Source organism: Mus caroli, unplaced genomic scaffold (genome assembly GCF_978045245.1).
Source record: "Mus caroli unplaced genomic scaffold, Mus_caroli_1 scaffold_4, whole genome shotgun sequence".
In the NCBI taxonomy this organism is placed as follows: domain Eukaryota; kingdom Metazoa; phylum Chordata; class Mammalia; order Rodentia; family Muridae; genus Mus; species Mus caroli.
The window spans coordinates 2,820,836-2,835,484 of NW_028227259.1; the positions used below are offsets into that span (position 1 = coordinate 2,820,836).

The window sequence follows — 14,649 nt, forward strand, 5'->3', positions numbered from 1 at the left end:
TTTGGTGGAGCAGTGTTTGCCTGACATGACAGTGAGTCTCATTGCACGTATGAACTCACAACAGATGTAGCTGCATTCTCAAGACCTGTGCAAGATCAAGCCAGCCCAAATCCCAGCCTGGCTGGGGGAACAGTTCTTGAAGTTCCTCCACTGAGAAGCTGCTGACAATGGTTGGCTTCCAGGGGATGAGTAGTCAGTTTCCTCCAGGGATACAGCCCGCCCTGAGAGGTTACCCATGCTCTACTAGATTGCCTGACACCCATGCACACCAAATGGAGTTCAGTGGCTTTTAAGAAAGAGTGACAGGGAATTGGGGGAGGAATAGGATTGGGGAGTTAAAGGTGAAATTGTAGGAGAGAAATGGGGATAAATTTTACCAAAATGCGTTACAGAATGTTTGAAGTTCTCAAAGGAAAGACTAGGTACCAATCATGATCTAGTTGTACCAATTTACAGCATTTCTAGTAATTGTGTAAAAGTGCCGCTGCTTCAGAAGTTGGTTACGTGTGTGATCTTGACCATGGGTTGTCCAGGTATTTGGTAAACATTTTTGTGCGAGTCTGAGAGTTTGATTTTGAATGAGATTTGTGTTGGAAATGGCAAGCAGAATAAAGCAGATCGCCTTACTGTTCTCCCAGTCGTTGGGTGGGTGTCATCCAATCCACCGAGGGCCCGAGAGAACAACAAGCCGGAGAGAGGGAGAGTTTGCTCTCTTCCTGACATTGCTGGCCAGTCTTTAGTTCTTTGCAGCCTACAGGTCTTTGGACTCAGGCTGGAACTATATCACCAGCTGTCCTGAACCTACAGGTCCATATTGCATGAGTTAATTATTTACATTTTATCGGTGTGTGTGTGTGTGTGTGAGAGAGAGAGAGAGAGAGAGAGAAAGAGAGAGAGAGAGAGAGAAAGAGAGAGAGAAACACCACCTTTCTATGAAATACCATTTATGTATAAATATAATTACACTCTTGGTTCTGGTTCTTTGAAGAACTATAATGTACTTATGTACTTGCTGTGCACTTGCTATTCTAAGACTTATTACTGATTTTATTTGATATGTATGAATTCATATCTCATTGTGCTTTTTATTTGTGTTTACTTGCTTTCCATGACATCATGAATATGCACATGTATTAATTATTATGTGTCCTTATCTGAGAAATGGCTCTTCAAAACCTCAGATTTATATTGGGATATTAATCTTTTTCTTGATTCCACAGAACATCCTTAATCTTTTGCTTCTAATCAGCATCCTTTTGTAATAGGTTATAACACTGATAACACCTTACTCTTTATTATTATTTTTTTCATTTTTGCTTTCCTTTTTTCATACTGAGAATTGAACCCAGGGCCTCAGGCATGCAAGCATTCTGAAGTATATAGCAAGCCCTAATTTTTATATTTATTATAACTTTGAGTAGTATACCAATTACCAAACTATTAAATATTTTTTCTTTTATTTTTTTACAATTATTGTGTTTAAAAAAATCTTTCTCAACTTCAAATTATAAAGATATTCTTAAGTCTTAAATTCGTGATGCTTTACTTTTTACATTCAGAATTTTTAATATCTCTGGGATTGAGTTTTGTGATATTATGAGGAAGTAATCAAAATTTAATTCTGTTCTCTATAATAGTCCCAGTCTCAGTTATTGAGAAGGCCACTGTTTTCATGGATATTTTGTAATACTTTATATTTAAAGTATTTTATAGTGATAAAGGGGAGTGAAACATTTGGAAAAAAAACCTGGAAAGAAATGTATCAACTATTGACAGCATCTCTGAACATTTTACAGCTTTTTAAAATAGAGTTTGAGTATTTGTATAGGTACAGTAAATTATTTTATGGAAAATATTTTTTACAAAGACATATGATTTATATAGCTATTTAACAGATATTTAGTTTCGATGACACTGTTGAGTGGCTAATAATAATTGAAAAGTACAAATAAATACTTCCTTAAGATAGAGGGTGTGCATGTGTGTGTGCATGTGTGTGTGCTTGCATGTGTGTCGTCAAGGGAAATTGGCACATGCTTTGGTAAATAAAATTCTGTAGAAGACTACAAAGTTCAAGTTTAAGATGAGGTATCCTAGTAGGTAACATTGAACATGTCTACTATGAGAGTCCATGAGCTGTGTACTGGGACACCTGAAGCACGGTTTGCATGTGCTGTATCAGATCTGAGTAACAAGTCTTCCTGTTTTCTCAGCTGTTTATGTAGGAGCTTGGTATTGGAGGCAGATGGGATGCTGGAAGCATTTAAGCATTTAAGGTTAAGATATGAGATATTGTAGCTAACCATAAAACTCCACTCGTATGATGAAGGACAGGAAGGAACTATTTGTAGCATTTACATGCTGGAGAAGTCTGGTTTTAGTTTAGTGGAAACGACAATGAATGAATCTCCATCCTAGATCAAGAAGCTGTAAGGAAAGAAGACCTTCCTAAAACGAGGAAGAGCTAAATTGGGGCTTTGGATTAACTTCCCATCCAGTCCATCTGACCACTGCCCTGGAGTTCGAGCACAGGAAACAGGTATAAGTCCCATGGTTATTGTAATGATGCTCCAAGGCTGGAACCATAGGCAGTAATATCACGGCCATAACGTACTTTCTGAAATCTTCCTTCTACTGAAGGTTACAGAAAACGGTTCCCAGAATTAAATTGTGCATTGAGGTAGAGGCGAGGTCAGACTTGAGTTTGTCAATGGTTAGTGTTAATTTTTTTTTTTTTTTCGAGACAGGGTTTCTCTGTGTAGCTCTGGCTGTCCTGGAACTCACTTTGTAGACCAGGCTGGCCTCGAACTCAGAAATCCGCCTGCCTCTACCTCTGTGCTGGGATAAATGGACGTTAAATAGGTCTCCAGGCTTAAGAGAATTTTCCTGTGGACACAGGCGCGAGTCAGAGGGAGAAGATAGCTTGGGGCTGATGACTGCCTACTGCCAACACGGAGGATCTCAGAGAACAGAAAGAGGGAGCCAGGAAGAAAGACAGTGGTGATCATGATGAAGTCAAGCCTGGGTAGGCAGGGGCAGGAGGAGCAGCGGTCCGGGGGAACCCCCGAGGGGGCGTGGCCACCCACTCTACGGGCTTGCTCTGTTCCTAGAAAAGGAGCGAGGTCCTGCTCAGCTATCTCCAGAGCCGCGCCCGGAACAGAATCACCAGCGTAGCACAAAGGGTCCCTGCTTCCAACCCTTTCATCCCGGGTCTTCTTCTTCTTCACTTTCCTTCTGCTTCCTGAAGTGGGACGCCACGAGCCTTGCCGGACACCTCCTGTCTTCCAGCCAGAGGCGCTTTTGGGTATGTACTAGGCGGCGCAAGCCAGGTTCCCGGTTCCGGGGTTCCGGGAGGGGTTACTCTTCTGCTTCTCAGCAGCAGTGGATGGAAAGGGCGTTGGTCCTGAAACTAACCAATTGAGGGGAAAGAAAGTCTTGGCGCCAACCCCTCACACCCTTTTAGAACTCCTGTCTCCTGCCACTGTCAGCTCACTCTGCGTGCAATCTGCACGAAGCCTGACCATATAAAACGATGTGAATATTAAATTTCTTTTTTTCCTTAAAAAGAAATTATTTTTATGAGGAGGAGAAAGGCAGTAGTAAACAGGAGATGAATCTTGCTTTCTGGGTACCGGATTCTTCGTCCCATTTTGTTTGCGCTGGCTAGCAAGCAGGTGGTATGTACAAGAACATTTAGGGTACCAGTCTGGATGAACAGCTATGTCAATCTATTGGCTATTTAGTCCTTGTTTTTTAGCCATGTTCTAGGTCGATTCGCTGAGGAACGAACTGTCAGAGAAACTTTGCAGAGAAGGCATGAGAACATGATAGTATGTGCTAACCATAATTGAGCTCGAATCGTCTCATACTAGTTTGTACCCCCCCCCGTTTTCTTACATTTTTATGGATACATCTTCATTGCTAAACTAATCCCAAACAACCTTAGAAAAGCCAAGATCCACCAAACATGAGTGCTTACCAAATAATTTTTTTCAGTGTAAAAAAAAAAAATACCTGAGACAGCCAGTGCCATCAGGGTAAATAGATTTCTACTAATTAAATTAAAAATTGACAGAACCTATCAGCTCCATGCAGAATGGGGTGCACTTTAATCCTTTTGGACAGAGAGACAGGAGTCACACCACTGAGAAGTGTTCTAACCTGTTTAGAAAGAAAGTAGGTACACGTTTTTGAGGTTTCTTGCAGCTGTAAAAGCCTGATGAAATGAAAGTCACATCTTTACATACAGTAGATTCCAGTGAATCCCAGAGACAGCTGGTTGGCAAATTGGAAACATAACATCCTTTTAAAGGATAGTCCGAGAGCCAGCAGCTCAATGGCAAACCAACAAACACATATTCGACTATACCATAAAACATGGCTTTAATTTTAAATTGAATACTTTTCTTTTTTTTAAAATCTCCCTTTCTCTGTACAGGATGGGCTCTGCTCTAAGGAGGTGGTTCTACCTTCCCCTGGGCTGCGTTCTGCTGTTCAGTCTCACTGATGCTGACTTGGAATTTCAAAAGGGAGTGCTTGCCAGCATCAGCCCTGGCATCACAGAGGGCATAGATCCCCAGTGTTGGAACACTTGCTCTCTGACGCTGATAGACCTCAAGGAAATCAAGATAGAGCACAATGTGGATGCATTCTGGAATTTCATGTTATTTTTGCAAAAATCTCAGCGGCCTGGGCATTACAGTGTCTTCTTAAACATAGCCCAGGACTTCTGGGACATGTATATAGACTGCTTGCTTTCAAGGTCTCATGGGATGGGCAGAAGACAGGTGCTATCTTCCAAGTATAATTTTCCACAGAAAATGGCAGCACGTGATCTGAAGGTGTATCTACGCAAGTAGTGATGTTGTTTTATTAAAAATTCCCCACTTAGTTCAATTATTTCAGGTTTGTCAAATAAACTACCAAATTATCATATTTAGTTTTTTAAAATGTACTTTTTTATTTTTACATCATGTAGAAATCATGAGTGCTTCATTATCGGTAACCTTAGAATATACATTGCTAGATCATTAAAGTCATCTTACTGTTACCCCATGTGTAGTTCATAAGAAAGCCATACACCTTTGTATCTATTAATATTGTAAGACTTAAATATCAAGCTTGTGGTAGCTTTTTAAACAAAGCATTTTCAATGGGTTGCATAGAAGAATGGAATCTTGTATTGATTTTTCCCAATACTATAAAAATTGATTATAAAACATTTAAGAAGAAAAACACAAATACCTCAAGCAAGATGGCAACTGTGAGCAGAATCCTGTTGGTATTTGCCAAGTCAAATATTTCCTGCTATAAATAAAATGATGATTTCCAGTTTCTTAATCTGGTGGTTTTCTTTCTTCGATATATAATTACCTTATTGGTAGTGATTGAATTATTTGAAAATATTTAGACAATGTTATTAGTTTATTATTCAGAAAGCATTTTGCCAAGTTATCTTTGTTTTTAAAATAGTACTTCAAATATTTACTAGTCAGTGAAGTAATTAATTTTATTAAGTATCTGGTACCATAATATTTAAAACTGTGCCCCAAGTAATGCCACTATCTACAAGTGATATTTATCTTGATGTAATGTTCGTGTATGTGTGTGTCCTTGTGTGTCTGTTTATGTGTGTATGTTTGTGTGCGCATTCATGTGTGTGTGTGTTTAATGTGGGTATGTGGCTAAAGGGGCAGTTTGAACACCTTAGCACAGGGATTGCAGATGGTTTAGAGTTATTGTGTGGGTGCCAAAGATTGAACCTAAGTTCTCTTGGAGAGCAGCCAGTGCTCTTAACCTCTGAGCCATCTCTCTAACCCCTATGTTATATTTTTTATTATCTACATTAAAAATGACCAACACACACAAAGAATCTACAATTTAGCAAAGTACAGCGTGATATAATTTTTGCCTAGGTATTGTCAGTCCAATTTTAGACTTAGTCATTTTTATATGAGTTACAACTCACACCATATTCCACAAACAGTATGGAGCTTTAAAGAATTGTACCAAATAAAAGAACGACACATGAGGAAATGGAATGGTGGGAAGTGATTCCAGGAAACTACTAAAACACAGTTATGGTTTAGATTAGTAATTTTGATTGTATGCAGTCAGCAGGTCTTCTAGGGCTTGGGAGATGGCTCAAATTTATAAACTGCTTGGGGTACAAGCACAAGAGCCTCAGGCCAGATACTGATGCAGAGGAGCACATGTCTGTAAGCCCTGTCCTCCTGGGACAGGGGAGGACAGGAGGATCTCTGGGGCTTCCTGGACCGCCAGTCGGACAGAACTGGTGAGTTCAAGGTAAGACAGACACCTTGTCTCACAAAATAAAATGGAGAGTGGTAGAGGAAGATGCCCAACCTCACTCAGCCTCTTCCCACCCCAGTCTACACCTCTGATGGAGACCTGAAAATTGATGAGTCTCTAATTTTCAAGGTGAAGAGGGACTCAAGAGCAGTTTGAAGATTCTTGTCTTCACAAGAAAAACCAAACCAGTTTTTATATTTTTGAATCCCCATACTTTTCCAAGACAAAGAACCAATAGAAATCTGCCCAATAGATTTCCCTATGGCTATCATGAGACACATAATTTTTTCAAGTATTTTGATGATGATGATATATTCTTTTCTGTACACAAATACAAGCAAACTTATAAACAGCAAAAATAACCATGTGGTGGTGGCACACACCTTTCATTCCAGCCCTTGAGAGGCAGAGGCCCGGGTATCTCTGTGAGTTTGAGACCAACCTGGTTTATAGAAATAATTCCAGAACAGCCAGGCCTACACAAAGAAAGCCTGTCTCACCTCCCAAGCCCCCCTAAACCCAGCAAAAAATAATACTGAATAAATGTGTCTGATGGCTTGACTTGACCTAAGAATAAACCTTGAATTAAGGTCTGAGTTTGGGCCACTCTGAAATCCTCATAAAGTAATACTAGGGCTTTAGTAAAGGTTTTATATACATAAATTTAATGGCGTTACATGAACTGTGGGCTAAAAACCTTCAGTGTTAAATGAACCTCTTACTTTTACAAATATTAATTGACAAGTGTTATTTTGTGTAACTACATTTTGCATAAGTGGCAAACAGAATGAGACTGTAGGTCTAATAGACTTTTAGGTTGAAAATATTTTGCCTTTTAAGGGAGGAGCCTCCTAAGCTCTGGAAGGCAGCTGGCATTAGTGAGATGACCAACATTCTTTTCAAGAGGCTCAAGAGGTAGCATGGTTTTCCTTAGGAAACAGTTTAATGATTTTCATAACCTGTCACAAATTATTACAGTTCAATAGTTCAGTGCCATAAAGCAAGACTATATAATTTTGGCCTAAAATTTGTCTGAACGGTTGTCATTAATCACCCACAGTAACTGTAAAGATTGTGTTTTGTCAATGATAAACATTTCAGCTTTAATTAAAATTAGTGGTTAGCCTTGGACCTAAACTGATTACAAATGGGCTCTTCATTCTCCTAAATTATATTCTACTACACAGTTAAGAGCATTTGAGCAGGAGAAGTAATTAATTCAGTGGGTAAAAGTGCTTGCCACCAAGCCTGGCAGCCAAGGTTTTAGCTCCTGGTCCTGTGTGGTTGAAGAAGAGAATCCTACAAATTATCCTCTTGCCCCTGTTTACACACACATACGCGCGCGCGCGCACACACACACACGCACACACACACACACACACAATTACATTTTTTTATTAAAAATTAAGGACATTTTCTACACTTGATCTTAGCCAAAAGGCTGAGAAGCAATAGGACATTTTCTAAAATGAGCATTGCTTTAGGATAGTTCATTGTAAGCATCTTTTTAATGCTTTAGATATGTTAAAATTTCTCTCAGTAAATTGCCATGCCATATATTGCTTGGCTGGAAACCTGAGATGTGGGAATGAGGGAAGGACAGTCAGACAGACAAGCTAGGGTTGTGTGGGATGTGTTCCCTAGGATGGATGGAAACTCATTTATTAATTATCATGTATTATTTATTATTACACAGCACAAGGAAGAGAGGTCAGCTGGGACCTCTCAGTCTGCACTGGAGCAATCTCAGGCTGGAATCATGCAGGGGAAAGTTGGAAGGGGCTCCCCTTCTCTGAGGAGAAGGGAAGGGGCAATGGGGAGGGACGGTGGGACTGGGGGAGAAGAGGAGGGGGCTGTGTTGGGGATATAAAGTGAATAAATAAATGAAAAAAAGTAGAAAGATGCACCTAATGCTTTCGGCATACACTGTCAATAATTGCCATCATTTCTGTAACTGTACTACAGCAGACTCAAAATCCGGTTCATAGATGTGAGTTTGTGTTGAGTTCACTTAATTTTTACCTGGTGAGTTTCTAGAAATCTTAAGGATATGGAGTAATAAAACCAGCTAGTTCTGATTTCAAAATACAAGTTTTATTTGATTAGTACATACTTCAGTCTTAAAACTTTAAAAATTTGTCTCTGGTAACTCACAGAAGAGTAGACTGTCCGTTGCTCAGGCAGGGCAACCTTGACATCATATCCACTTGGATTCAAGAGAAGCAGTTATAGGAAATAGAAAGAAAAGCAGTGCAGTTTGTGAGGCTATCAGTCGTGAACTTCCTGGCTCACTGTGTGATGGCTGGAGCTGTGCTTGAGAAACGTGTTAGAGATCTGTCTACCATGTGTATAGTTTCTGCAGTAAGCAGCGTATACTTCTTCATGGTGTAAATATCTGTGAGAAAATGACCTGTCTTATTTTGTGTTCTCTCTTCCTACTGGATAGAATAATATGTAGACATCAGATGACACTGATGGGGGTCAGTCTAAATCAATCTGGAGACAGGACACTGGGCCTATGTGTAAGACTGATACTCAACCTAATCATATGGATTTTCTGTAACGTTTATATTTATACCATAGTACAGGTTATGCCTTATAGCCTGAGAAAAGCCCATAACTACTTTGAAGTACATTCATTTGAACCACTTTAACATGCTGTCCTTGCTTAGCATCACTTGTGGACTGATTCTTCCCTTTGAGGTCACTGCATTGCTGTATTTGAAGATGTCAAAGGAAAGGCTGCCAGAGACAAATCCTTCATCACTAACTTCATTACTGAGGTGCTGGTCATAATCATGAATTAGACATGTACTCTCCCTTGCCTTCAGGGAACCAAGAGTCTGACAAAGTTCATAGTCTCTAAGAGCTATAAAGACTCATTGCTCTTAGCTATGGGCACAGCAAAGGATTCTGGGTGTTATGAGATTTTAATGTGACATTATTTGGTGCTGTTTATATGAACATGTTGCATTCTTCTGTCTGCTCCCCCACACACTACTTGTCCCTTTGTCATTGGAGAAATAGCATTAGAATTAGCTTCAAATTTTTATTTACTTAATTTAAATTTTTATTTATCTGTTCTATGTCTATGGGAGTTTTGCCTGCACATAGGTCTGTGCACCATGTGAGTGCCTGGTGCCTGTGGGGACCAGAAGAGAGATCACATCCTTTGGGACTGGAGTTATAGATGGTTGTGAACTGTCATGTTGGTGCTGGGAATTAAACTTGGGTACCTCTGGAAGAGCAGCCAGTGCTCTTAAACACTAAGCCATCTCTCCAGCTGCACTTTGAAAATTTATATATTTAGAGTAAAACTATGTGTATCTGATTTTTACTTTTAGCTTGTGACTGGCACTTGCCCTTAATAATAGTATATATTCACCAACTTATTTATTGCTTCTGGTATTCGTATATCCTTCTGATGATAGCACCTTGATTCTTGGCTCCATTTAGTTATTTTAGATGATGTTGGGCTGTTTGTGGCTCCAAGAGCAAGGAGTACTCAGATCTGGATGACTCTGAGGTAAGGTGCTCCAGAGTGGACATGTGGCCATGGCCAATCAAGGGTTCCAACACATAGAGGGAACTACACAATTATTGAGAAAAATACATCTCTACTTTTCCAATGGATAAATATAAGCTAGGGTTGCTGGAAGGAGATGCCTCCTAACTCAGCTTCAGCCTTTTGACTCAACAGTTCTCACAGTCTAAATTATTCATGCCCACATGAATAAGGAGATACAAAGCCCACAGAAATGTCCCTTAGGGTAGACTATTTGGAGTAACTGATGTACAGCCAAAACTCCTAATTGTTAAAGAAATTTACTGTTTCAGATAAGGATCAATAATTTTTTTCAAAGACAGTGGTGTTTTCAATAAAAATAAAATGTATTATCCTAACTTTAATTTTATAGTATTTTACTAAAATATTTATTCTAAATTTTTGCCTTACATTTGTATATAAATATACATTTAGTAAAGACGTTGCAGGTAAAATTTATTTCAGGAGCCGTGGAACACATCATGTAGGGATGCTCTTTTTAGGATCATTCAGTGGTGGCTTCACTTTCACCCGCTGCAAGGCCCCTCCTCGAATAGGCAGTTTTCTCAGAGCGATGTCTGTGTCAGCCAGAGGTCCTCCCAGTAGCCGGGTAGGTGTGCTTTGCACTGTCACCACCCGACCCGAAGGCACCTGGAAAAGGAAAAGACAAATATCTACAGGTATTCACACAAAACCTTTTGATAACAGAAAAACTCATATATCCTATGGTTAGATTTGTAAAAGACACAAAGCAAAAGAGACAGTGTGACAAAGAGAAAGAAGGACTCCAGCACCAGGATTGTGGGCTTGAATTCTTCTACTGTTCATTAGTTTTGTAGCCAGGGACAAACTCTGTCCAGTGGAGATCACTGAGAAAACTGGTATGTGGCCCTGGTCTGCTTCCAGGCAAGGAGAGCTGCACTCATCCTATGAGGAAGATGCAAGAGATGAAGCACTGACCATAGCTGGTGGCAACTCAAGAAGCCTGTGGGGCTGAGTCTATTCTAATCTAGCACCGGAGGTGGGGATAAGGGAGGGGAAAACATATCTTGGAGAGATATATGCCTTATGATGAGAAATTTGAACAACACAAAGCAAAATATATGAGGCAAAAATTCCCAGAGAGATAACATTTTGGCCACCCGCACTTTGTATCTATTAAGAAAGAGATGTAGAAAAATGACCTTACCGTTGTGTTAAGACCTTTAATAACCGTTTGGTGGAAAGTTGCATTCTGTGGTCGTTCAGTATATCTGGAGGATTCTATAGCCTTTTCTTGAAGCTTCTTTGCTTTCTGAAAAAATTTAAATTAGCAAGAAAATAATATTAGTTGCCAGTAAAGCACAGTCGATGGTCCTTGCAGAGAAGGTAGGCTCATCTGTTCTCCCGTTCCTCACTCTGCCACCTAGAGAAATGAAATCCTTCAATAAGATGGTTCAGAATGGAGGGAAGGGCACAGTTCTCCCTGGCTTACTCCTAGCCTTCATCTTCAAATTGTTCGGGAACACAATCCTGGCTTCCTAGGGTTAAGTAAAATGGAATGCAAAGCAGCACTTTTTCATTTGTAAAATGTGCTTTCAGTTGACAGTCTCAGAGGCAAAAGTCTCTGACAGTAGTGATATCTTACGGAACATGAGCAGAAAAGTAGAAATAAATATCCATTCTTCAAAAGGCCTCTGTCCTTAGGACTGGCTGGCTGTGTATTGGGAGCGCTTTGAAAATCTTACCTTTAATGTTTTAGCATTTGATGTCCTAGCCAAGAAGTTTTCCCATGACTTGGTAGCCTGCTCTCTCTGCTTATGTGTAGCTTGGATCTGAAAGAAATATGAAAAATTAAGAGTTTCAGTTCCCATGAAACACAGCAAAGGGCACAGAAGTCTGTATTTTAAAAGGAAGTGCCTCCCTTTTGCTAAAGGATAATTTGAGTCTGGCTGAAAAGAAATTAGAATGTATAACAGAATTAAAAACAAACAAAACAAATAAAATGTCGTTGGGCATGCTGCTAGAAGCCTTTAATCTGAGCACTCTGGAAGCCCAGGTAGGCAGAAATATTTCACTTCTAGGCTAGCCTGCTCTACAAAGTGAGTTTTGGAATAACCAGTGCCACATAGAAACCTTGTTTCAAAAAAAATCATAAAATTTAAAGAGTTATACATTTTGTAGTTCAAGTTTGGACTACTTTCCATATAATGTAAGGCAAACTACTCAAAACAGTTTAATACCAATCATTCTCACCAAAAAGGAATGCTCTATATAGTTCCTGTTTGTAAAGACTTTATGGTCTGGAGAAAACTAAATGCAGGATTTAAAGACAGAAATCCCAGGTGAGAATAGAGACTCTGCTGGCCACTGATCACAAGTTTAGGCAAACTTATACTGGTAAAACAACTTAATCTATGACTGCAGGAAGGTAGCAGTTTTGTGAGACCACTAAATTTGGCATGATACTGTGGTCTAGAAAGGTGAGTATACAACAGCTCTATTTCTTAACAGGCTTCTCACCAAATGTAGAATCAGAGGATACACACCATTGTTTGTGTGTGTGTGCGTGTGTGTATCATATAAATACAAACATATAATGCTATTATAAATGTAATATTCTTAGGGACACATAAAAATATGTAATTAACTGTTTTAAAAGTGGGGACAGAGGTATGACAATAAATATATAATTAAATGACAATGGTTCTTGGGTTCAAAAGAGCTAATGGCCATGAGGCAGCAAAAGCTCCATGATTTCTTCCTGGTTCTGAGCATCAATTGGCTTACAGCACTACCCATGTCATAAAAACTTATCCATGAAAGCATTTGAAATCAATTAGCTGGGGGTGGCATTCACAGGAGAATGGACACAGATCCTAAGCTGTGGAGTCAAACATTCCATATTCTATGCGGAAAGATTGGACAATAGACATTGGAAATCACGTCAAGAAACTACAGTGCTGTAGTTACAGAGAACTGGGACAAAGTGGTGACATCTCTGTCTATGGATAACACTGTTTAAATTCCTCTTGACCAGTAAAACATGGACAAATTATGCCATAGTTTCTCACCTGTGCAGATTTCTCAGTCCCAAATTATGTTCACACCTCCATGCACATAAATGTATAAACATGCATAGACCACATGTACACACAGAGAAAAAAACCACAAAAATTAAATTATAATGCCCAAAGCAACACTGGTAATAATAACTGAATTTTAAACCCCAAGCTTCAGTTTCTTTTAAATTGCACAAAGGCTTTAAAAATGACAGAGGAAAAAAACCTATTCAATGTTGATCTATTTACAAATAGGACAAATGTGCTTTATGGATAATGTTATCTAGTCTAGTTTAAACACTGACATTGACAGCGTATGCTTACCTTTGCATACACTCTTTGTTCATTCTGCACATCCTGAAGGGCTTGGTTTTCAATCATCTCACTTTGCAAGGACGCAACCATCTTTCCAATATTTTCTGTTGCTGCTATAATGGAGTGCAAAGATCTTTCATCTGCTGTGACTAGTCTTAACTTCTCCAGCTTTATTTCTTCAGATACTTCATTCCATATTTCTCCAATCTGCAATGGCAAAGTTTAAGTTGAGGAAGTTAGACTAAGCCGCAGTGAGTGCAAGAAAGCTTCTTACATAACTCCCTGTATGGTGGTCGTCTGTCAGTGCTGAAGCAGTTCCTGACTCCTTGGGAGTACGTTAGACATTCTGAGAAGGATATGGGCACCAGCTACATGTGAGGACTCTGGTTAATAGTTCTTTCCCTTTCATAGCTGTAGTCACTACTACATTCACAATATTTCTGAAATAGTCATGCTTTTCATACCTACAGCCCCCTAATGAAGACTAGGCCATGCTGAACAAAGAGAGGGCCATTCTGAGAGTCTGGGACATGGGACCCCCTAGAAACGGGATCCTGGTCTTCACCTATTAGCAAAGGCATACAACTGAATCTCAAGGTTTTTTTTTTATATATATAGTAATTATTTTATTTATTTACATTCCAGTCATGCCCTCCTCTCGGTTCCCCCTCCTTGAATCTCAAGTTTTTAACTCCACAGTTTCATCATGCTGAAATCTCCATCTCACATTCTGAAAGGACGGTACTAGAGTACACTGAGAACTAGAGAAACAGTTTAAGATAGGGATTTAAGATAGGATTGATTTTTTTCTTTGAAAAAAAAAAGACTTATTCATTCACAATATCCAAATATTAACGTAAATAAAATGTTTACTTCAGAGGATTTTCCCGAGACTTCACTTTCTTTACTAAGTGCACTTAGCAGCACTGAGCAGCTTAGTCACAGGTGAAGTGCGCCTGACGACATAAGGAAGTGAGAAAGACTACTTTGGAAAGCATTAACACTATACTCAGCAACAACCTGCTTCACTCTAGCTCTAGTGCTTCCCAAACGGTAAAGATTCTGTTTCTAAAACCGTTAGGCTTCAGAATGACTCTGTCTGTAATATTCATCTTCTCCTATAAGCTAGCAATTAGACCAACTGAGAAGTTCATAATGCATATACTGAATTTATCCAGTCCACTCCCAGTCCCTCTTCTCCAGTTCCTCTCCTGCCACCCCACAATTCCATCTCAATTTCATGTGCTCTCTTTTAGAACAAGCAGCCACCCACAGAGCTCACTTAGTACAGTCAGTATGCATATGGGTGTAGGACCATCTACCTGAGTATAAATAACCTATCAGGGGGACAACCCTACAGAAAACACTCTAGCCCTCTCCTAGCAGCTGTCAATTGCCAGTAGCTCCTTAGCTAGGATGGGATTTCCTGCCCACCTC

General features: G+C 39.5%; 2 protein-coding genes and 1 non-coding gene across 4 annotated transcripts in view; 1 reads left to right on the top strand and 2 right to left on the bottom strand.

The window, feature by feature from the left end:
* Nucleotides 1-4,439: 4,439 nt before the first annotated feature.
* Nucleotides 4,440-4,859, top strand: Fam237b (family with sequence similarity 237 member B). Its single transcript, XM_085836092.1, has one exon. It carries the CDS (start codon nucleotides 4,440-4,442, stop codon nucleotides 4,857-4,859), a length of 420 nt encoding a protein of 139 aa, XP_085692218.1.
* Nucleotides 4,860-7,583: 2,724 nt separating this feature from the next.
* LOC115031251 (U2 spliceosomal RNA) lies at nucleotides 7,584-7,765 on the bottom strand. Its single transcript, XR_015047044.1, has one exon. It is a non-coding gene; the product is annotated as a U2 spliceosomal RNA (small nuclear RNA).
* Nucleotides 7,766-8,384: 619 nt separating this feature from the next.
* The window catches only part of Cfap69 (cilia and flagella associated protein 69), a 79,490-nt gene continuing 73,225 nt past the window's right edge, over nucleotides 8,385-14,649 (bottom strand). For both annotated transcript variants that reach the window (XM_021163223.2, XM_085836407.1), the window contains 4 exons: nucleotides 13,222-13,419; nucleotides 11,584-11,670; nucleotides 11,046-11,150; nucleotides 8,385-10,507 (listed from right to left, as the gene is read on the bottom strand). In XM_021163223.2, coding sequence (XP_021018882.1) covers nucleotides 10,337-10,507; nucleotides 11,046-11,150; nucleotides 11,584-11,670; nucleotides 13,222-13,419 — 561 coding nt within the window. In that variant the 3' untranslated portion in view covers nucleotides 8,385-10,336. The remainder of the gene's footprint in view (nucleotides 10,508-11,045; nucleotides 11,151-11,583; nucleotides 11,671-13,221; nucleotides 13,420-14,649) is intronic.

Bases quoted from the DNA above. Each gene is read 5' to 3' on its own strand.
- Fam237b (XM_085836092.1), top strand. From the start codon at position 4,440: ATGGGCTCTGCTCTAAGGAGGTGGTTCTACCTTCCCCTGGGCTGCGTT.